This window comes from Wolffia australiana, chromosome 2 (genome assembly GCF_029677425.1).
Source record: "Wolffia australiana isolate 7733 chromosome 2, ASM2967742v1".
Classification (NCBI taxonomy): Eukaryota; Viridiplantae; Streptophyta; class Magnoliopsida; order Alismatales; family Araceae; genus Wolffia; species Wolffia australiana.
In genome coordinates this window covers 16,010,436-16,033,416 of record NC_135836.1, presented here as the reverse complement: position 1 = coordinate 16,033,416, position 22,981 = coordinate 16,010,436, and the positions used below count along the sequence as shown (strand labels likewise).

General features: G+C 44.5%; 1 protein-coding gene across 2 annotated transcripts in view; it reads left to right on the top strand.

Moving 5' to 3' along the window:
• Nucleotides 1-21,031, top strand: part of LOC144716988 (phosphoinositide phosphatase SAC7-like) — a 46,202-nt gene extending 25,171 nt beyond the window's left edge. For both annotated transcript variants that reach the window (XM_078592291.1, XM_078592290.1), the window contains exons 7-21: nucleotides 1,531-1,587; nucleotides 1,684-1,717; nucleotides 1,800-1,880; nucleotides 10,835-10,941; nucleotides 11,055-11,141; nucleotides 11,246-11,323; nucleotides 17,871-17,941; nucleotides 18,018-18,116; nucleotides 18,939-19,038; nucleotides 19,165-19,273; nucleotides 19,378-19,450; nucleotides 19,508-19,601; nucleotides 19,697-19,789; nucleotides 20,453-20,519; nucleotides 20,687-21,031. In XM_078592291.1, coding sequence (XP_078448417.1) covers nucleotides 1,531-1,587; nucleotides 1,684-1,717; nucleotides 1,800-1,880; nucleotides 10,835-10,941; nucleotides 11,055-11,141; nucleotides 11,246-11,323; nucleotides 17,871-17,941; nucleotides 18,018-18,116; nucleotides 18,939-19,038; nucleotides 19,165-19,273; nucleotides 19,378-19,450; nucleotides 19,508-19,601; nucleotides 19,697-19,789; nucleotides 20,453-20,519; nucleotides 20,687-20,817 — 1,281 coding nt within the window. In that variant the 3' untranslated portion in view covers nucleotides 20,818-21,031. The remainder of the gene's footprint in view (nucleotides 1-1,530; nucleotides 1,588-1,683; nucleotides 1,718-1,799; nucleotides 1,881-10,834; nucleotides 10,942-11,054; nucleotides 11,142-11,245; nucleotides 11,324-17,870; nucleotides 17,942-18,017; nucleotides 18,117-18,938; nucleotides 19,039-19,164; nucleotides 19,274-19,377; nucleotides 19,451-19,507; nucleotides 19,602-19,696; nucleotides 19,790-20,452; nucleotides 20,520-20,686) is intronic.
• Nucleotides 21,032-22,981: the final 1,950 nt, after the last annotated feature.

The following is a 22,981-nucleotide window of genomic DNA, read 5'->3' as shown; positions in this document are numbered from 1 at the left end:
AATGATAATTATCTTTAGTTTTGTCGAGTTCATAAAATGATTCAAATATTATTACTTTATCCGTGAACGCAATGGGTTGTTATTCTTTTTAGTACCGGAGACAAGTTTCCTCACATACTATCTGTTGGGCTGGGCTGATACAAAATTTTATCTCAGGATAAAAAACCATCCCATTCCAGTATCTGCGCCTTATCACCATCTACAGCATGCACCATATATGTGCCATGATCTGAAATTTGATTTAGACTCTTGGATGTTCATGATATGTTTTTGAAGTCTTTTGCATGATTGATTTCCTCCAATAAGTGAACCAAATCGACTGGGAGATTTGTGATCTCCAGATCAGGTTAGTACAGACATATGTAGACTCATTGTGCGAGGTCTTTCCATCATTATCAAAAGCCCCCTCTGCTTACCATTTAGAGTTAACATAGGGATTTGGTTTCTTTATATATTATTTTTTTTCATCAAACTTTCTATTATGGAAGCAACGGTCAACCTAGTTCAAGATTGTTCGATCCGATTCTGTTAATTCAAGAAGAGGAACAATGGTGCATTGCTACAACTGAAGGACAATGGACAGCTATGAAACAGTCATATTTTGAGGCTAAAATAACTCTGTTATGGACTTGGTTAGATGAATCTTTTCTTACCAAAATATGTCTCCCTGGGCGGTGGCTCTGACCATCGCGTGCGCACTGTCTGATTCCCATTTCTCTCTTTCTCACTTTCTGTGAACAATCAGAGAATGTGGAAGAGAGAGAGACTGTGCTGAGAGAGAGAGAATGTGAACAACAGATGGGGGCAGAAAAGATAATCTTATTACTGCATCAATAGTTCCCCTTTTATATCAATTTTGAACTCAGAAACAAAGGCCAGAAATAGCCTGTCTTCCAACGGCTATATTCAAACAGAATATAGCCGTTGGAGGCTCTGATAGATTCCAACGGCTAGAAAACTAGCCGTTGGAATCCCTATCCTGATCTGAAATAGATCAAGATAGGAGGCCCATAATATTGGGTCCTTTATGGACCAAATATTAGGGCCCACGATGGGCCCTTAATGGGCCCACCGAGGATCATTAATGGGCCCTTAATGGGCCCATTAATGGGCTTTAAAGATTCCTTAGTTAGTTTTCTTTCATTATTCCCTAGGATTAGCTATTACATTTACATTGGCCTCTGGCCCAATAGTCAGTTTAACACTTCAATCTTCCAGCCTTATTGGCTGTATGATTGAAGATCATGAGCCCCTCCATCTTTTTCTCTATTTCCCTCTTCTTGAATACATCTTGGCCTCTCACTTTCCTTAACACTTTCTTGAATAAAAAGAAAATTTGTCGATGTGCATCTCAGAGGTTTTATAGCTTTGATGAACTTTGTCAAACTAAGCATGTACTATATTTTCAGTGGAATGTGTTTGGTCATTTTTTTCTGTTACATATGTCGTAATATATGGTTGATCATTTTCCTTGAATTTCTGTGCCCATATTTCGGCACTATCATGGTGATGAGCTTGTCACTTCTTCAGGCTGACCCTCACTACATGTGGAATAATTATCTCATGGAATCGCTTATTGAATCTAAGGTTGGTGAAACATTGTAACCCTTTTGTTTTTTAGTTTTTGTCCCTGGGATTCCCAGTTTGGAGCCATTGTGACACCATTCTTTGCCATTTTCTCAGTTGGAGCCCTTCTTGCTTCCAATTGTCCAAGGAAGTATCCTCAAAAATGTTTTGATTCTTTAACTATGTAAATATATTTCAGTGCGCATTTCTGTCTCCCCCTTTACTCTCCGTAGGTTATCAGAGCTTTCAAACAGAAGTTGGGAATAATAAAATCGATGTTACATTGATTGCACGCAGATGCACTAGAAGAACAGGTATATTTCCTATTTTCTCGTTAAGTGTTTTAATTTTTATAAGACAAGGTGCCTTTTTTATACGTCCGTCTTGTTGTTTACCATTGTTTCAATAAGCATTCCGTATTTTAGGTTTTCCAATGAAATACAAGCCCATAACGCTTGTAAGCTGCGTTGCCCATGGCCATGTGCCCTGTATTTAAACATACAGATTGAGAATCAATAGAAGACCTTGTATTTTCAGCTGAAGTGACTCAGGCAGTACAGTAAAACTGACTTGATATCAGAGCTCAGGTTCGTACAGAAGACCAGAACAATCTTTGTGGGAGTGTGTAAATCAAGGACTATAGAGTTATGATGGTGCATGGAACCTGATCTTTACGGGACTCTATTGAATCAGAGGGTGGAAGAGTTGGCAAGAATGCGACAGCCGCTCATACATCTTAGACTGTAATACGATCCTTGGTCTCGGGTCGTATCAGAGGGAGGGTAGAAATTCCCAGGGTAGAGAGGTGAAACGGGAATGGTAGAGGACGGGCCGAGCTGAGGAGGTAAGGATCGGCCAAGGACGAGCCGCCTGAAGACGCGGTGAAGTGAAGACGATCGCGAGGACGGGGATCGTCGAGGGAGGAGGCGCGTGGATGTAGGAGAGACGAGCGAGGAAGAGAACAGCTGATTGTTAATAACCAAATCTCAGTCTGCCCTCCTCCAAGGAGCGCTGTGCTATTTAAAGGGAACATAGGGGAAAGGAAACATAGCGAATGACGATAATGCCCTTCACGTGGGCTGGGGATCCTATCAGACTGTTGGGCGAGACATAAGATGGATGGGAGTTGCAGGGCACCTCCTTTTTGGTCAAAGATTCCTACATAAAGATCAGATGGGGAGTGTCAGAGGATTCAATAAACCATTACCATGTGTGGCCTGACGTGGAAACCAAAAGTTTGCATAAAGGTGACGATTTTTGGTTTGTGAATGGAGCTGCGACTAGTGACATAGCCCCTCTGAAAAAAATGTTACCAGACACCTCAAAAAAAGAATTATGTGTGCAAGGGTTAAGGAATAGTGTTCTCATCTCTTCTTTGCATGTCAGTTTGCCCAGATAATTTGGGCATCACTGATACGAACCTTGATCTAGGCTTGTATCGGAAGGAGTGGAGGACGAGACGAGATAGAATTTCCGGGGGTAGAGAGGAGAAATGGGAAGGGTAGGAGAGGAGGCCTAGCAGGGGAGGTAGGGATCGGCCGGAACGAGCCGCCTGAAGACGTGCTGAGGCAGAGACGATCGTGAGGACGGGGATCGTAGAGAGACGGAGAATGGACACAGAGGAGACGAGAGGGGAGGGAAAACACCAAAGATCACTTAAGAACCACAGTCTGCCCCCCCTAGAGGGAGGGCTGTGCTATTTAAAGGAACATAAAGCCAAACATGACGAGAATGCCCCCGATGTGGCCTGGGGAACCCTATCAATCACAAAATTCATTTTTTTGTAATCTCCCCAATCTTTCTTCAAAAAACAAAAAGATCCCAGGGTGGTTGTCTTTTCTAATGTGGCCTTTTGGGGCTCTGTCAGGGAAGACAGATTAAGGAGGGGCTCTAGCCCTCTGTCATACTGGTTTAGAAGGGGATGGATGGGGGACCATTTTGGTCATCGTGTCTACTAAGCATTCATCTATTTCCATATCATCAGGTGGTCTTCCTTATGTAAAAGAATCAAGAACTGTAGAATCTTCATCAGCAGAGATCCTCCCATATTTTTCCTGTTGTCAGAATCCAGGCAGCTGCTTCACTTGTTCAGGCAGAAGAGGGTAGCCGATCAAAGGTATACAAAGCAGTGCTGATTCCGGACAAGAGGCAAACTCTTCCTCCATTATCTTCTTCAGAGACTCAGAGAGAAAGAAACATCTTTTGTTTCATTACCAGGAATCCCTGAGAAGAAGTGATTGCTCAATGTGTGTTGCACCAACCAAATCAAGAACCTAGGAAGTGAAGGATGGAAAAGAGGCCTGGCTGGTTGATCATATAGTTGTCATGATCATGTATATTATTATTAATTTTGGCTTGATTATCGATTGGGGTGATCCCCCCTAGGTTCTTCAAAAAGAAAAACCAAATCAATAACACATTCTTCAAAGTAAAACAGATGCAGTAGAATATAGCAATGCCAATCCTCAGGACCTACTTTCTTCCAGTCATTGAGCCACCAGAAACAGGCAAGGAATTCTGGATCAGAACATGCCTATCCTAGCTTCCCTGCTCAATGTGTATTGTACCAACCAAATCAAGAACCTAGGAAGTGAAGGATGGAAAAGAGGCCTGGCTGGTTGATCATATAGTTGTCACGATCATGTATATTATTATTAATTTTGGCTTGATTATCGATTGGGGTGATCCCCCCTAGGCTTTTGGATCCTAGGGATAAAAAACCTGCAGCCGCCAGCTCTCTAGATGCCTGCTGCTCTGAAAGTCCCATCCAAAAGCCTGATACCCCACTTTTCCAGTGGGGCTTCCTTTTACCAAATTGAGTAGCTTCCCCCTCCATTACCGGTGTTGTACCAGTGATTGAATCTTTTGACTTTCCATGTGTTGTGGCACATGCAACTTCTTCCATGCCATCTGGATGCATAATTCCTTCTTTTACATGTATTCCTTGATATATGACAGAATGTTACCAGAATTTTATCAAGAATGAAAATCCTATTTTTTTTTGAATGATAAATGCCTCCATGAGACCCTCCACCTCATGGATTAGGCCGTCCGTAGAGGCTGTTGCACCTCGAAATATCACTTTGTTCCGGTGGCGCCAGATTCCCCAAAGCACTGTCATCGCTTTGCCCCCCTCTTCATTTCAACTGGCACCAAGTTTCTGTATTGACTCCCAAAAGGCCTCTTCTGAGGTCGTGATCACCACCCCCTGAGCTCGTATGGCCCATATCATACGAGCAAAAGGGCATCCAAAAAATAGATGGTTGCAGTCCTCATCTCCTCTTGTGCATAATACATATTCCGTTGGTGCCTCAGAGAACATTTCTCTTTCGAAGTAGAAGCCACCCGAAGATCCTTACTTTTAATGGGACCTTTAGGCGCCATATCACCCGGAATGCCGGGGAAGCCTCTGAGTTTTCTGTGTTTCCCTGACGAATCCCCTCGTAGGCTTTCTGCACTTTAAAAGGGGCATTGGTCCAGTCCCAACCATCTTTTTGTCCTGACTGAGACGGAACTGATTCAAAGCTTGTTGTATCTCCAAGAGGTCCGCCGCTCTTCTGTCTGAAAGGGCACCCACGAATCTCGGATTCCATGCGTCATCCCAACACTCCCCCACTGTAATCTCGGGGCTTTGCGCTAGCGCACATAGCCTCAGGAATTTTTCTTTCAGGGGTCCACATGTCGACCAGTGGTCTGTCCAGATGCGAAACCTCGAGCCGTCACCTAGTCGGGCTGAGTAGAAATCTCAAACTTTGGGGAAGATTTTCGTGAGGCCTTGCCAAAACGGTGACGCCCCCCTAAACATAGTCGTTTTCTCATCCCAATTTAGGCCCTTGCCGTAGTTGTCTCTCAAGAACTGAATGACCTGATCCTCACTTGGTTGCATGATCCTTGTTACCCATTTCATTAAAAGGGTTGTATTCATTCTTTGGATGTGCAGCACTCCCAAGCCTCCCAGCTTGAGGGGTTTGCAAATGGTGTCCCAAGTGACCAGAGCAAGTCCTTGGCTCTGACCATTTCCCAATCCCTTCTAGAAAAAGCATCTCATCTGGCTTTCCAGTCTCTGACGTATCCCGACTGGCATCTTGTACACGGAAAGATGAAAGATATGAATAGCTGACAGTACTGATCTTAGTAGCACCAGCAGGCCGCCTCGGGATAGCACCTTAGCTTGCCATTCTTCCAGCCATCGCTGGCAGCCAGTACGCCTTAGTCACCCGCCCTCAGGTCAGTGGCAGTCCCAAATATCTCGTAGGGATGCTGCCCATTGGTGTACCCAGTGCTCTGGCACATTGTGCCATCTCCTCTTGGGGAAGATTCAGACTCAGAAATGCTGATTTGGCCCGGTTTATACGTAAGCCTGAGAAGTCTGCAAATAAATCGAGAAGCGTGGACAGATTTTTTGCCTCTTCCACCGAGCCTATGATACAGAAAATGGTATCGTCTGCATACTGCAGCAGAGGTATTCCCTCAGGGTAGCTCTGCGTTTGGTAGCCCTTCAAGAGGCTATGCGAGCAGGCTATTTTAGTACATGTGGCTAATGCATCTACCGCTAATACGAACGGAAGGGGTGTGAGTGGGCATCCTTGTCTGACTCCCCTTTGCGGTTGTATAAATCCACCCTCCGGTCTCCCGTTCACTAACACTGAAAAGGCGTGTGTTATAATGCATCTCTTCATCCACGAGATCCATTCACTAGGAAACCCCCTCCTTTTCATGTTTGCCCAGAGGAAGCCCCTGTCCAATGTGTCATATGCCTTGACGAAATCAACCTTCCACATGAAGCCTTTGGTTTTTTGTCTTTTCCAAGCCGCTAAAATCTCGCCTGCTGCAACACAACTGTCGACTAGTTGCCGCCATGGGATAAATGCTGATTGGGAGGGTCCAACAAGCTCCCCAATCACCCCCCACAATCTATTAGCCAAGACATTGGCGATGATTAGGCAAATGGAGTTGGACAGAGAAATAGGGTGGAAGTCTTCAATTCTTTCGGCGCCTTGGTGCTTAGGTATAAGGATCAGGTAGGCTCTATTTAGTTTCTCCATGCTGCCCGACCCTTGGCGGAGTTCTTCAAGCGTGGCCATTAAGTCTGAACCTACCAGCTCCCAGAATTCACTATAGAAGAAGACTGGCAAGCCATCCGGTCTTGGCGCTCCTGCATTGAGACCTTTAATCGCCTCCTTGACCTCTTCCTCAGAGAAAGCGCTGATTAATTCTAATTTACGCGAAGGATCCAGTAGTCTGGCCCCCCATCCGCACCACGTCCACCTATTGCGTCTGCCCTTTCTATAGAAAGCTCGAAAATGGTCTGCAACTGCCTTTTCCACCGCTTGCGCTCCAACATGTTCTTGGCCTCCCACCGACACTTTGCATATACTATTTGGCTGACGTCTTCGGTTTGCGGTAAGATGAAAAAATCTCGTGTTTGCATCGCCAACCTTTAGCCACAGCTGCCTGGATCTTTGTCTCCAATCCATCTCAAGCTTCTTGTCTTCCGCCATTACCACCCCCCTCCACTTTCTTCTCTCATGTGCCTCCTCTTCTTCCAGGAATCTCGTGTCCTCTAGGTCATCCAGACATTTGATTCTGCTAAGGGCCTTGTTCCTAGTCATCTTTCGCTGCCCGTGCACTCGTTTCCGAAATTCCACCAAGTGACGTCGAAGTGCCTGCAGCTTGGCGGCTAATGTCTCCGCTTCAGATCGTAGTTGGGGTTGTGATGACAACTTGTCTTTCACCTCTTCTTTGAAGCCCACCTCTTGTAGCCACGACTTGTCCAGCTTGAAATAAGTGGATCTCCTGGTCGTCTCGTTGCAGTCCCATGCTATCGGTGTATGGTCGGACATGGGGCGGGGAAGTGATCTCAATTCCGCTAAAGGAAAGCATTCTGCTAGCTCTACTGAGCACAAAAATCGATCTAGACGCGACATTCTGTTGCGTCCCGTTGTGCTTCTCCACGTATAAGTGCAGCCGGTGGGCCCCATTTCTTGCAGTGATGTCTCTGTAATAAAAGCCCAGAAATCTTCTGAGTCAGGATCCTGCCCTCCAGCTTCATTTGGTCTGTTCCTTGTCTCTAGTGTCACATTGAAGTCGCCCCCCAGTAGCAGAGGCCACCCGCTGAAAGTGTTCGTTAGTTCAGCTAGCTCTCTCCATAGGCCTCTTCTTCTCTGAATATTGGCTGGACCGTATATCGAGGCTACGACCAATTCGAAATTGTTGCGCTCAAACGCTTCAATTTGGTCGCTGCAGCAAACTGCCCTGTCCATGTTGCCACTTTTGTGAACAAGGCCTCATTCCATGCTATAAGTACTCCACCGGACCGTCCAACCGCATTGACTGCTAGAAACCCCTCCAGGAAACCTCTGCCCATTTCATTCCACTCCTTAGCTTTGCAACGTTCAAGCATGGTTTCTTGTAAGCATACCACTGTGGTGATACGAACCTAGTTGGTTCGTATCGGGAGAAGACGGGAAGAGAGGAAGAAGGCGCCGGGATGGTCGTCGGCGTGCCGGAATGGACTACGGCAAGTAGGGGCAGGTGGAGTGGATGTCGCCTACGTGAGTCAGACTCATTCTTGATGACACTTCTTGGCTGCCCTCCTCAAGGGAGGGCTGTTCTATTTAAAGAGATTACAAAAGGTCCAAATGACCTAAATGCCCCTAGTGGCTAAATGAACAAAAAGGCCTAGATACGTCGGGGTTGTATCATGTGGCCCCCCATTCTCTTAAGTAGCCTCCCACTACATGACGACGCCCTTCGTCCCGGAGGCCTCTAACGTTCCATGGTATACATTTCATATTAATCTTTTATTTTTTCCCCCTCCGTCACCTGGAGTCAGCTTCAGTCCCACCGTTTTCCCGATCACTTGAGCCCGAGGGGTCATAATCGAACCCTCTTCTGCAACTTTTTCAACTCCGGCGGACTCTGTGACCCCGCAACTGGATGACCCAAAGGGTTCCTTGCCTTTCCCTCGTGCCCCGTAGTCTCCTTTCCCTCTTTCATTTTTAACGTTGCTCTTGGTCATAAATTCCGCCGCCAGAAGCACTCATCCACTTTTACCTGCGACGATTCGCTTATCCTGGTGTATGCCGAGCTTCTTTCGCTTGTAGACAATACTATCCGGGCCTTTCTCTCCCTTTTTGCTTGGCCTCAGGTCTCTGTCCGTTGTATTACTGCTGCTCTCTCGCTCGGGTCCTCTCCCGATTAAGCCTCGCCCTGAGGGGGTAACCCTTCCACTGCCTCTTCTGTGTGGGTTGTCGTGTCCGGGCACTCGGTCTCGTCACCCATCCTTGCCTTGATTTGTGATGTCTCCACCGTGCCCCTGAGCGGAAATTTGGTCGCGCGTTGTGTCAATATCAACCCGTCGATTTTCATCCGTTTGGTTGCTTACGTCTCCACGATTGCAGCTGATTGGAGACGGCCCAGATTGACTACGACGTCCTTTGCGCCAGACGTCTCTCCCTCTAGGTGGAGCGCCTTTGAATGCTTTATCGTCTCACTGCCCAGTATTCCCCCCATTGGCGGTGGTGCCGGGGGTGGTATAGTGGCGATTCTGATTTCGAAAATGCCATCCGGGCCCCATAGGTTTAGAATAGGTGGTGGGGATGATGCATGTCTCCCCTCCACCTCTAGAAGCACGATGTTGGGGTCACCGGACTGCAAACCGTCAGATATGATACGTTTAAGGGTGCCCAAAGGATGGACTAGCGCCTCTAGCGCCTGCCCTATCCGATGCCCCATAGGGATGCTTCGGGCTTCAATGACGGATTTGTGAGTACGTCTCCTGGCAGCACCAGACACCACTTAAGCATTCCATCTCCGACCACCTGTTCCCAGCCTATCGCCTCTATGTAGGCTGCCATGGAGATCCCCCTCAGGAAGAACTGTCCGCATTCGAGGAGCCATACTTCAGGTTTATCTGGGGTTGTAAATTTTTCCAGCAGCCCCCAACGTACCTCTAATAGGGAAGGGGCTCCCTTCGTGATTTCCCCGATTAGGCAGCCCACACGGGCCCCCTGCTGTCCGCTCATATTGTTAGGTGGCAAATAGGCTTGAAATTTTAGTCTTGTCATCTTCTCTATCTCTCCCTGCGCATTCAGCTTCCCTATTTCCTACCCCTTTACATTTGAGGCATACCACGCTTCCTCGACACTCCCTCGCCCTGTGTCCGCTTCTCAAACATTTGTAACATGCTTCTGTACTCTCTGCTTTTTCTCTCTGTGAGGGGGGTTGCCAGTTTCTCCGTCTCCTTGGTCCCACCACCACCCATCCGTCAATCTCCTCCGCTTGCAGTGTGTGTGCTTCCCCAACTTTTACGGCAGTTGCATACGACCGGATAGGCTTGTCGTCGTCTTTTCGGCATTTCCCCCCCGGCATTGTTGGTGGGGTGCTCTTGTGCGGGATTTTCATTTTGCGTGCGGCCCTCCATGGGATCTGCTTGTGGCACTAAACTTCGGACGTCTCTTTTCCATTACGGTATCTCTTTCGTTGATCCCACCCATTGCGATGTTGTCCAATTTACCGTTCGGTGGTGGCTTGTAGTTCGCCTTCGGATTCCCTCACGTGTCTGTGTGCGAAGTACAACATCTCTCTCACGCCCTCTGGGAGGATTGCGAGGCGGGTACACCCCGAAGCTTTTGTTGCAACCTTGGCTACTTCCCCTTTCTTCGGCTTCTTGATGTTGTGGATGCACATAGTGCAGGTCCTCCCTTGATCGCAAAAGCTCCCTTCCATTTGGCCAACTTCCTCTCTCGACCTTCCGGTAAAGTCTCCTGTCTGTCTCGAGAGATCGCGAGGTCGTACGGAACATGACCGGTCCTCCTCCTTCCTCGTCCCCTGACATCTCTCGTCCTCGGACGTGATCGAGCCTCCTTGTTCATGGTCTCGCCCTCGCACTTGATCGTGCGGTCATATATGCCCATTGGCGTGGTTGCACCCGCCACACCGGTGTCTCTTTGGCCCTCATCAATCTCGATCGTGATCTGGCGCCATCCTTTCTCCATCGTCGCAATCTTCCCCTCTCCCTCTCCCTCTCGTGAGCTCTCCTTCCCCCAAACTCGCTCGCGCGATGTCACTCTTGCCGCATTGCATCACCAAGAAACGCATCCTGACATCTATTATGTATCAATTTAAAGCACTCCTGATTATGTTATTATTTCACTGACTTTTTATGCGATTTAGTTATTTGTTATTAAAGTCATTATCTGCTCGTAATTAATTGGTGCTCAGTTTGGATTGATACTTTGACATTCTCTTGGTGTTTTAATGTTAGGTACTCGGATGTGGAGACGAGGTGCGGATTCAGATGGCTATGTCGCTAATTTTGTAGAAACAGAGCAGATCTTACAGTTAAATGGATTTACAGCCTCATTTGTTCAAGTTAGATCCCATCTTTTTTCTTGTGCTAAGCCTTCTTCGTGAGATATGCGTTGCTATCTAAATCAGATGTCCATTGCATTTAAGATATCAATGAAATTATTTCTGTCAAGCAGGTCCGAGGTTCTATACCATTTTTATGGGAACAGATTGTGGATCTAACATATAAACCAAGGTTTGAAGTTGTGAGACCGGAGGAGGCGGTGAGTGTTGATAAATGGCTTGCCTCTATTATATTTTATTTCATAATTTCTCCGGATAATATGTTAAGTAAAACCCTAAATTCATAAGTATTTTTCTCTTTCAGCCTAAAGTTGCAGAGAGGCACTTTATGGATTTAAGCAAACGATACGGCTCTATTATAGCTGTGGACCTAATCAATAAGGTAAAACTCTGAAATCCATCAAAACCTCAATATTTTTTTTCGTAATTTATAATACTTTATGTTGAGACCCAGAGAGGAAGGATGGTTCAGAAGAAACTACAAATTTCACATTAGGTCTAGTTGGTTCCATAACGGGAGTACATATTGAGAGTAGCAAGAAGAAGAGAGAGAAGAATGCAGGGGTACAAAAGGAATTACGAAAAATACTACATATTCAGCAGTCCCCCTCAAACTGGTGAGTGGATATCATCCATTTCGAGTTTGCTGCACAATTCTTGGAAACGCGGAGCGGACAGGCCTTTGGTAAAGATATCAGCCAACTGCTGGCAGAGGGAACATGTGATATGTAAAATTGTCGGGACTCGAGCTTCTCTTTGATGAAGTGACGATCCACTTCGACATGTTTAGTACGATCATGTTGTACCGGGTCATGGGCGATGCTGATAGCCGACTTGTTATCGCACAAAAGTTGAGTAGGTTGATCACACGACAGCTTCAACTCTCTGAGAAGATTGGTGATCCATAATGCCTCGCATATGCCTTGTGCCAGAGCACGAAACTCGGCTTCGGCACTTGAGCGAGAGACAACAGATTGTTTCTTGCTCCGCCATGTGATAATATTTCCCCCAAGGAAGCTGTAGTAACCCGTGGTAGAACGACGGTCAACATGAGAGCCAGCATAATCCGCATCAGTATAGACATCTAACTGAAGGCCACCTTTACGCTTGAATTGAATACCGAGACCGACGGTACCTTTGCGATAACGAAGTACACGGTTGACAGCATGCATATGACATGCCTTTGGTGAATGCATAAATTGACTTAAGACACCAACAGCATAAGTAATGTCAGGACGAGTGTGAGTGAGATAGAGTAACTTCCCCACCAAGCGTTGATACTGCCCTTGATCAACAGCCTCCTCGTGATCCCCTAGAGAGAGCCGATGGTTCACCTCGATGGGAGTAGGAAGAGGTTGGGAGTCCGCCTTGCCAAGTTCTTGAAGAAGATCAGTAATATATTTCCGTTGGCAAAGGAGAATCCCATTCGAAGAGTAGGCAACTTCAATACCAAGAAACTACTGGAGTACGCCAAGGTGTTTAATGTCAGACTCACCAGCAAGATAAGTCGCCAATTGAGCCGCGGCCTGCGAATCATTCCCCGTGACAATAATGTCATCCACGTACACAAGAAGGATGGTGACTCCCCCGGACGTGGAATGACGGTAGAAAAGTGTATGGTCACCATTGCACTGAGAGTAGCCAAATAAGGTCTAGAGTGCGTAAAACGACCGAACCAAGGGAGTTGCTGAAGGAGGAGCCACATAACCTGGAGGTAAGGCCATTTCAACTTCCTCATGGAGATCACCATGAAGAAAGGCGTTCTTGACGTCGAACTGCTGAAGAGGCCAATTATGATGAGCCGCAAGGGCGAGAAGAAGACGAACTGTGTTCATCTTAGCCACGGGAGCAAATTTCTCCAAATAATCAACACCGAATTGTTGAGTATAGCCCTTAGCCACAAGGCGTGCCTTGTACCTCTCAAGAGTGCCATCGGACTGATATTTGACGGTGTAGACCCATCGACATCCAACGAGGTGCTTGCCAGACGGTAAAGACACCAGATCCCACGTCCGGTTCTTATCCAAAGCAGCTAATTCCTTGTCCTTAGCACGTCGCCAGTCAGGGGAGGCCAATGCTTCAGCCACAGTCTTCGGAATGGCGATGGAATCGAGACGGGTAAGAAGATCACTGTAGGACGGAGAGAGGCGAGGAGAAGAAAGATAATTGGCTAACGGGTATAAAGGAGTGGAGGTGCATTGGCGAGTGGCTTTGCGGAGGGCAATAGGAAGATCATCACCCGAGGGAGGAGGGATCAGATCAGGAGTGGATGATGACAGAGGTGTCGAGGCAGCAGCAGGCAAGAGGGGTCGCGGACGACGATGGTACGTGGTTCCATCAATTTTTTGAGGAGGAACCAAAGGAGCAGAAGAAGAGGGAGAGGGCGCAGGTAGTGGAGAGAACGAATGAGATGGAAGGGGTACAAGGAAATCCAAGGATTCCTCACAAGAAGGAGAAGAGGAAGAAGAGGAAGACGGGACAGAAGTATAAAATGGAGTGGATTCGTCAAAGGTGACATCCTTGCTGATAATGAAGTGATGAGTAGGGGGATGGTAGCACTTATACCCCTTTTGATGAGAGGAGTAACCCACAAAGACACATTTGAGCGCCTTAGCGTCAAGCTTGTCCCGAGTAGACTGACGGTTAGGGACGTAGCAGGTGCACCCAAAAATGCGTGGAATGAGGTTAGTTTTCAATGAAACTGTGGGGTAGGCGTGATGTAGGGCGTCAATAGGAGAAACATGAGAGAGGACACGAGAGGGGAGACGGTTGATGAGATGGACGGCAGTGAGAGAGGCCTCCCCCCTGAAAAATTTAGGCATGTCCATGTGAAGAGTGGTGTCAAATATATGTCGAAACTTTCGTTCCGCAAGCCTATTTTGTTGAGGAGTGTATGGACAGGAAGTTTCATGGACGATGCCATGGGAGGTGAAGAAGTTGGAGAGGGTGGAATTGACGTAATCACGGGCATTATCGGAGCGGAAGCGTTGGAAGGAGGTAGCAAATTGAGTTTGGATTAAAGCATGGAAAGAGATTAGAGTTTGGGAGAGGTCGGATTTATTTTTGAGATGATATGCCCATGTAACGAGTAAAATCATCCACAAAAATCACCAAATAGCGAGCACCCGAGACACTCGGAACGGGAGCAGGCCCCCATAGATCACTATGGATGAGAGAGAAAGGAGACGTCGGACTTGAAGACGGATCTGAGGAAGGATATGTGGTCCGAGTGTGTTTAGCTAACCGACATGGTTCACAAACAAATCCATCCACAGGACGTCCACGAAATAAACGAGGAAACATAAGTTTTAAGGTAGAAAAAGAAGGATGGCCCAAGCGTCGGTGAAGAAGCCAAAGAGGGTCCGACGCCGCCGTGGAGAGAGCTACGCCGAGAGTAGGGACCGGAGGAGAGGCGGGTGGAGAACGATGGAAAATGTAGAGGCCACCATGGCCCTTAGCAAGTGTAGTCGTCTGCCCCGACACCTTATCACGATAGAAGCAGGAATTAGGAGTAAAAAAGACATCATGACCAAGATCTCGGACAAGATGATGAAGGGATAATAGACTCAGGATAAGACGAGGAACATGAAGAACATGGCTAAGGGTAAGGGTGGAATTCAATTGGACAGTTCCCACACCGGCCACAAGAAGGAAAGCACCGGAAGCAGTACGGACATGATGAGGACAAAGAGGAGTGTAGGTAAGAAAACATTGGGAGAAAGGAGACATATGGGCAGTGGCACCGGAATCAACTATCTACTGTACATTGGAGATGGAAGGAGAAGTACCTTGATGAGCGAAGGAAGTAGAATCCATGAACTTGGATTGAAGAAGCTGGCGAAGTTGATCGATTTCATCATGTCGAAGCTGGGCGACCGTGGAGGATGCGGCGTCAGCAGTTGGCAGAGCAGTTGACTGAGGTATGGCAGTTATAGACGTAGGAGTCACAAATGGCCTGGACCGGGGAGTAGGATGAGAGACCAAGTGGCTTTGGTGGGCATTCTTCCGTTGGAGCTTGTAACATGTCTCCTTGGTATGACCGCGTTTCTTGCAATAGTTGCAGAAAATAGAGGAATTACCTGGGGCACCATGGCTTATAGACGCCGATTGTTGGACAGGGGAGTGCATGTTTGGTGACGGCACCTTAGGAGAGGGCATATACGGCGATACCGCTGGAACAGATGTAGGTCGTGAGCTCCCGAGCTGCTTAGCGGCCATCGCCGAGGCGGGTTCGGAATGGAAGAGCCCGAGGCGAGTTTCCTCCATCTGAACGTCCACCAGGGCTTTCTTCAGGGTAGGAATCTTCTCCCGATGAAGTAGCTGACCTCGTAAAGACTCGTAGTCAGGATTCAATCCCATGAGGAATTTGAACACCCGAAGCTGTAGAACATATCCACGGTCAACTGAATGAGGGTCGTGAGGCATGTAGTGGTCCAACTCAGCCCAAAGAGACGAAAACTCTAAGTGATAGGCCCGAACAGAGCGTGGACCCTGTGTCAAGTTCGTGGAGCGAGTAACGAGGTCATAGATAATGGCCAAGTTATTCCGCTTTGAGTGAGACTCTTGAGCAGCGTCCCAGATCTCCTTTGCTGAGTTTAACGACAGGAATTCAGTAGCATATGAGGAACTGATACTGTCGAGCAGCCACCTGTGGGCTACACCTTCAACATCAAGCCAGTGTTCATAGTGCGGAGCAGTAGGAGACGGCGGAGCTTCCACAAGATGCTTCATAAGCTTCCCTTTCAACGTAATTTGAACGTACTGGCGCCATTGAAGAAGGTTCAATCCCGTGAATCGAAATTCATTAGGCATACGTGGCAGCGAATAGTGTAAGGAGCTCAATTCAGATGAGTGAGGCAGAGAGACAGTAGAAGTAGTAGAATCGGTGTCACCCATATTAAAGAATGCCCAAGTAACAGAGAATACCGAAGAATCCCAGTCAACGGTCAGGTAGAAGTCTGAGTAGAAGACCAAAGCTTCCTTTGACGAGGCTTGAACAGGGCTCGAAAAGGCGACTTATCAAGAACGACCACCAAGTAGAAGGCCGAAGACTGTCCAAACGACCAAAGGGCCAAGCAACTACTCGCCAAAAACAGCCGCTAAGAACGGTCCAAACGACCGCTAAGAGACCGCCAAGGTCGAATTGCCAGAAATCCGACGGCGCCAGTATGTGGTTGCTTGGGTAATCGACCGCCAAGCTTCCCTTTCAACCACTTGGCGTACTTCGGTAATCGTTGAACAAGGTCGAGAAGTCGACGCTGCCGTGGAGAAATCCGACGGCGATGTCACGGCCAAGGTCGAAGGACCTAGAAGGCAATTTCACGGCCAAAGATTACCGTGGACAAGATCCACAAAATCTGGACGAAATCGAATTTGGACGAGGTCGAATCTGGACGAGGTCGAAGGGGATATCGAAGGCGAAATCACAGGACTGTCGGAGACGATTTCGTGGGCGAAGTCGTTGGACGAGGTCGAAGGTTCTTGGCAAGAAGCTCCGACGGCAGAAACTTGACGACGAATCCCGTGTACGAATCCCGACCGTGAGAAGTTTCAAGAGCGATGTGAACGTTATAGAAACTTGAAGAACGATGGGAGGTTAACAAGCTTGACTACCATAGCTCTGATACCATGTTGAGACCCAGAGAGGAAGGATGGTTCAGAAGAAACTACAAATTTCACATTAGGTCTAGTTGGTTCCATAACGGGAGTACATATTGAGAGTAGCAAGAAGAAGAGAGAGAAGAATGCAGGGGTACAAAAGGAATTATGAAAAATACTACATATTCAACACTTTATAATAATAATAAGAATTAGACGCTTACTTCTTTTAATGATCTTCAATTATCTCGGCCGATTCCCATGAATCAGTATTGCCGATACTGTGTAACTCATTCTGATGGGATTTCCAAGCATTTTATAACCCCTTTTTATTAATAATCTATTAAAGAGATAAAAGATTTTGGCTTTCAAAAATTGTTTGATGCTGTTAGTAAGACAAACCAAGGAACTTGCATAATCCATGAAGGGGATTGGGGATTCATGATTTAAATGTCACTAATGAAGCGACTGAGTGAGCGAGGCAGACTGTCGTTGTAGTTAATAGATTAAATACAGTATAGACTACTAATCTGAAAACATTATTAATCAATAATAGATTTATCAAATATGGTTTTGAGTGTCTCAGGTTCAGAATTCCTTTGTCCTGTTTTGGAATATTCATATGTTGTTTACCAGAAGACCATTTAGTTTTTAAAAATTTATTGCAGAGAAGTATTAAAAATGACTATTTTATGAAACAAGTATGATTTGGAAATTAAAATTTTATCTACTCTGGTGTTCCTTATTTCTGTATTTTTCCTCCCATGACCTGTCAGAGAATGAACGAAGCAATTGGTTGCCTTGCACTTTAAAAATATTTAACAGCAGCTTAATGGGAACGTGAATTTAAATGGGACAAGCTGGGCAAGAGGAAGATCTTTGTTAGTTTTAAATGTTATACGCCATGCATTGTTGACAGAGTTAAGTGTATTGCAACATGCATAATATTTGAAGTATCGAATGTTTCAATCAAATCATGATAAAGAATGATGCTGGACTTTTCTCTGGGAGACTTGAATAATAACGTGTAGTGGAAGATTACTGTTGTCAACTAAATTTCTTGTGGTTCTTCCATGCAGTGTCTGTATTGTCTTTTCAAACAGAAAGAAAAGCTAACTTTGGGTCTTTGATGACACCTTCTGATTATAATTGAAGTGAGATTGTCGTTTGCTATTTAATTTTTTCACTAGATTTGGTGCTGCGAAAGTTTTATTTTGTCTTAATAATTTTTGTATTCTATGTTATTTATGATAAACTTTCTTTCATAAATTACCCTACTATTGCTTTCTTCCATGAATTTTCTTGATGTCGTAAATGTCTTTAAACTTCAGCATGGAGGTGAGGGTCGGTTGAATGAAATGTATGCAAGTTCGATGGAGAAGATCAACATCGAAGATACCCAGTAAAATCTTGTTCTTTAAGTCTCACCTGGATTACGAAATACTATTTTGGACTCTAATTTATTATGTTGTTTGCAGATACCTTCACTTTGACTTCCACAGTGTTTGTGGCCATACTCGGTTTGAGCGGCTCTCTCTACTTTACGAGCAGATTGAGGGCTATTTGGAGAAACAAGGGTAAAGTCTTTGGTCTTGTTTAATTGTCTTGATGTAGTATTCTGTGTTTTTTCCCTCGTCCACAGTTCCATTGGTTTGTCTTAATTCTCTCTTTATCATTTTGAGTTTTATGAAAAATATAGTTTTATAGGATTAGTTCTTTCCACAAGGGAAGTTGCTGACGGATATGGTTCACAATCTAATAGTATTTTCATGGAAAATGATACTTCTCATGCCTACGTTTTCTGCATACTTCTGGCCAAGTCTTTTACTCTCATATATCAAGTAATATTCAGATAGTTGAAGTTTGACCTGTATCATTTGCGAAGAAATAAAATGAGGAGTTCCTTGGGCGGGTTGAGATCTTTCAAGAGTACCCTAAATTTTTACAGTGTGCACTAAGTTGGGTCTCCCGTTCATCCATCTCCAGATTTCCTGTAAAATGGTTAACACTTATGAACCTTTTCATTGGGTTAAAATTTTAAAAGTATTCTATTATTTGCAATGTTATCATATAGTATCAGGATATATCTTCACAATCATATCTCTGGTTGGTGAAAAAGACCATGAGTGGTAAAAAGACCTCTGTTACTTTTATGTTATAAAGGATACTCCAACTCAAATGTCTATATATTTGTTCATCATGTCTATATATTTGTTCGACTCAAATGTCTAATAAGTCCGTCGTTCGTATGCCTTACATTTTTTCCTTTATCCAGAAATTCATTTTAGTGCTTCACTTTTATTCTCTTGTGATCAGTGTTGAGGGATCATCAATTGGGTTGGTGAAACAACCAGCATATTAAAACATCTTCATAAGATGGTCACCTTGTTACCATGCAGATATTTCCTGTCAGACCCAAGCGGTGCAAAACTTGATACACAGATGGGCATTGTCAGATCTAATTGCATCGATTGTTTAGACCGAACAAATGTGACACAGGTCAACATTACTAAAGAATTGTTTTCAGTGATCTTTTCTGACCAATTTATCGTGTCATTATTTTGTTATGTTTTTGAATTTCCGTTAATCTTCTTCTTGTACTATGTGTATTAATGTGGTCTGTAGAGCTTGATCGGGAGGAAAATGTTGGAGAGGCAGCTCCGTCGTTTAGGAATTTTCTCTGATGTTGACACAATCAATCTCCATCCAGATTTTGATGCCCGATTCAAAATGTGTATGTCATTCTTATTAACTTTTTATTGCTGAAAGAAGACACAAAATTATGTTGGCGGTCGAGGGAACTACTTTTCCTGATTAACTCTTTTCTGCGATTCTCAGCTTGGGCTAACCATGGAGATGAGATTAGTATGCAGTACTCTGGTACTCCTGCACTCAAAGGGGATTTTGTCAGGTAAACTTATATTTTGAAGTTTCTCGTGTTCTCTTCTAAAGAATTGTGATCCAATAGGTATGGCAAGCGAACTTTTCAAGGAATCTTTAATGATGGACGGAACGCTTTAGCAAGATATTACTTCAACAACTTTGTGGACGGATCCAAACAGGCATTCATAATTTCTTACTCTTGTGGTTGCGTGTGATTTGAAATTTTTAGTCCTATTTTTGAAGTTTCTGAAAATGAATTTTTTTCCTGCAAAAGGATGCCATCGATTTACTGCATGGGAACTACATTGCTGCTGTTAATCGAGATATGACCTTCACTTCACAAAATAGGGCATTGGAGTCTCTGACTGTGAGTTCCCTCTTTCATCACCCTTCTAACTCGAAGCAGGTTATTTTTTAGTGATCTTCAGGTCCATTTCTGTGAAAGGTATCGGTCCAACGGCCGATGGTTTCTTTTTTGAGCAATTTTTTTTTTCTGGTGGTTATAATGGATGAGTTGTTGATACTTCTGACATTATACATGGGATGATTTGATTTATAATTTCCTGCAAAGTGTCTGGTAATGGCTACGGATGGTCACGGTTGTGTCTAATAAAATAACCTTGGCCTTCAGATATGCTGCTGTATGTTAAACTGAAGAGAGCGTATTTATCTACATCAATATTTGGTGTCCCTAAACATTTTCTTCAAAAAAAAAAAAATTGTTTTCAAATTATAAACATTTTGGTTCAATAAGGTATCAAATATCTTTCTATTGTTGAACCATCTCCTTTGAGGTTAGGTATCGTAAACATTTCTGTATATGGCAGTAAGCTTTGGGTGTATACCATGTCAGTCTAAAATTTGTCTCTCAGTTGGATCTTTATGATAAGATTTTCATAGAAATTTGTGGCTGACATCATGCATTTTCTTTATTCTTACTTATCATCAAGCTTAACATCATATGATAGCTAAACTTGAATGGAGTTAAGGGAATTCTCATCATGTAATCAATTAATTTTCCTGATTTCAGTCCTTTCCACTGGCCTCAGCATTGGCCCTTGCTGGAGTCATATTCGCATCTATCTCATTGAGGAAAGGTGAGGCATCCTTGTCATTATTGCAGGCTTTAGCCAAGTTTGGGTGTAGTTGTATTCTTTTCTCTGTCATTTGAGCATCAATGTTGCTGCAAAGATTAGGGGTTCTTATTATGGATGTTTTTTTAATCCTTGAGCGCAGCTAAAATGGTTCTCTTTTCTAATTGCAGCAAGTAATGATATCACTCATTTATTCTTTTCTATGGCCTGGGCTGGTGTTAGCTTGGGCATCATGGCTCTTGTTAGAGCCCATGGTCGGCTGTTCACCAATCGGCCTCGCCTTCGTCCAAGTCATGTTTGACTTTGACGTGGACTCTGAGAACCCAGCGGCAATAAGCTCGTTCCAAGCATTGTTTTTAAGAAATGGGCTATTACAGTCATCATTCAGTACGATCCCCTCTCCATTTTTACTCGTCTCACAATATTAATATTCCTCAAGTGAGAGTGCACTTTTGCATTGAAAATTTCATCTTGGTCAAATGATTTGAGCATAAATTGTTCTCTGTCGGCCTGAAGACATTACTTTTGGGTCTCAATGGGGATGATTAAGTGAATAGGTGATGATCCATTAGCTCTTGCCTATTATGATGGTTCAGCTGCTAAGGACTAGTCCTATCTATCTTTCAAACCCTAAGGTTTGTGCTTGTCGACTTTTTAAGTGAATGCGCCAAGACAAGGAAAATAAAACAATGGTTCAAGCTTGCCACATAAAGCTCTATAGTTTCTTGTTAGGAGTCTGTGATAAATAGCATGTTTGCTTACATTCATGATTCTTCATTTTATCCCAGCTGAACTCATAGTTCCTGGCTTCTGCGAAGAATAAAAAGCCTTAAAATTGGAAACGGTTTAACTCATATGATGAATCAAGGGCCACATAGATGAAACTGTATGTTTGACCTAATAAGATGATGCCCTGCTAAAGACTCAAGGTTCCCTCTCAGGCTTAAAAATATCTATCCATAATGTATTGGAAAAATTCAAAATATCTTTGGAGAATATAAAGATACAAACTCAACTCAGTAATAATAGATGGTGGGAAGCAAAGAAATAATGTCGAAGAATATAAATCTTATAGATTTGTGACTTGATATACCAATTCAGCTTTTCCTTTTGATGGGTCTCCTTGAAGAGTGAAGATTTTGCCAATGCATCAAAACACATAAAACAGCTAGCTTAATTTCTTCTAATAAAAACAATTTTATAAAAATAGAGGCTGTGAGGTAGACGATTTCATCATGACTCAAACAAATGCATTATGCCAATTTCATGTTGTTATAGTGATCTGTTTAATAATGTGTAAAAGAGGAGGCTTCATTGTAACATTTTACTTGGAAACAGATAATCAAATGGTATTTATTTCCATATTTCTCTATGTTTAGTGAGGTAGAAACATGTTCAGATTAAATTAAAGTATTTACCCATCAATCAACTAAGGAAACTACTTCTAAATATTGTAAACATAGCTGAAAATGGTTTATTTTTATTGAAAGTGGAATTGTTGGATATTAATGCGTTAGATTTACAAGAGAAGAAGAGTGCGCACAGTCATACACTCTCACAAGAATTCTGAACCATATATATATAGCCTTATTTAGTATAAAAATGAACATATGTGTATTCTACACTAGCAGATTATAAAATTTTGATAGAATTCAGAAAATGTGGTTTCTTTAAAAATGAATGATGACCCACATATCATGCGCACGAATGACATAATTAGTGTTTGCCCGTCCTGATGCCGGTATCGGATACCGGTATCGGGACGGATGCTGAACCGGATACTGGAAATGAATTTTCCGGTATCCGTTTTTTCCAATATCCGGATACCGGATATCGGTATTGGATATCGGTTTCTACAGTGCCGATATCCGATACCGGTATCCGTCCGATACCGGCATCCGCCTCCCGTCTAAGCCCGACAGATGACGGTACCAGATATCGGATGCGGATATCCGTTTTCGATATCCGCATCGTATACCCTTATCTCTCTCACTCTCTCTCTCTCAGTCTCTCTCTCGTTCTCGCCCTCTCCCTCTCTCACTCTCTCGTTCTCGCCCTCTCCCTCTCCCTCTCTCTCAGTCTCTCTCTCGTTCTCACCCTCTCCCCTCTCCCTCTCTCAGTCTCTCTCTCGTTCTTGTCCTCTCCCCTCTCCCTCTCTCCGTCTCTCTCTCGTTCTCGCCCTCTCCCCTCTCCCCTCTCCCTCTCTCTCTCTCTCAGTCTCTCTCTCGTTCTCGCCCTTTCCCCCTCTCCCCCTCTCTCTCTCTCTCTCTAGTTCTCGCTCTATCCCTCTCCCCCTCTCCCCCTCCCCCTCCCTCTCTCCCTCTCTCTCTAGCTTTTCATGCCTCGCTCTCTAAAAATATGATAAGCACATGAAACCATGTTTCTCTAAAAATATGGTCGACTGACATTTCATATTTCGTAGGGGTAACGTTGGCAAGGTGGCACCAGAAGAAATTATTATTTTT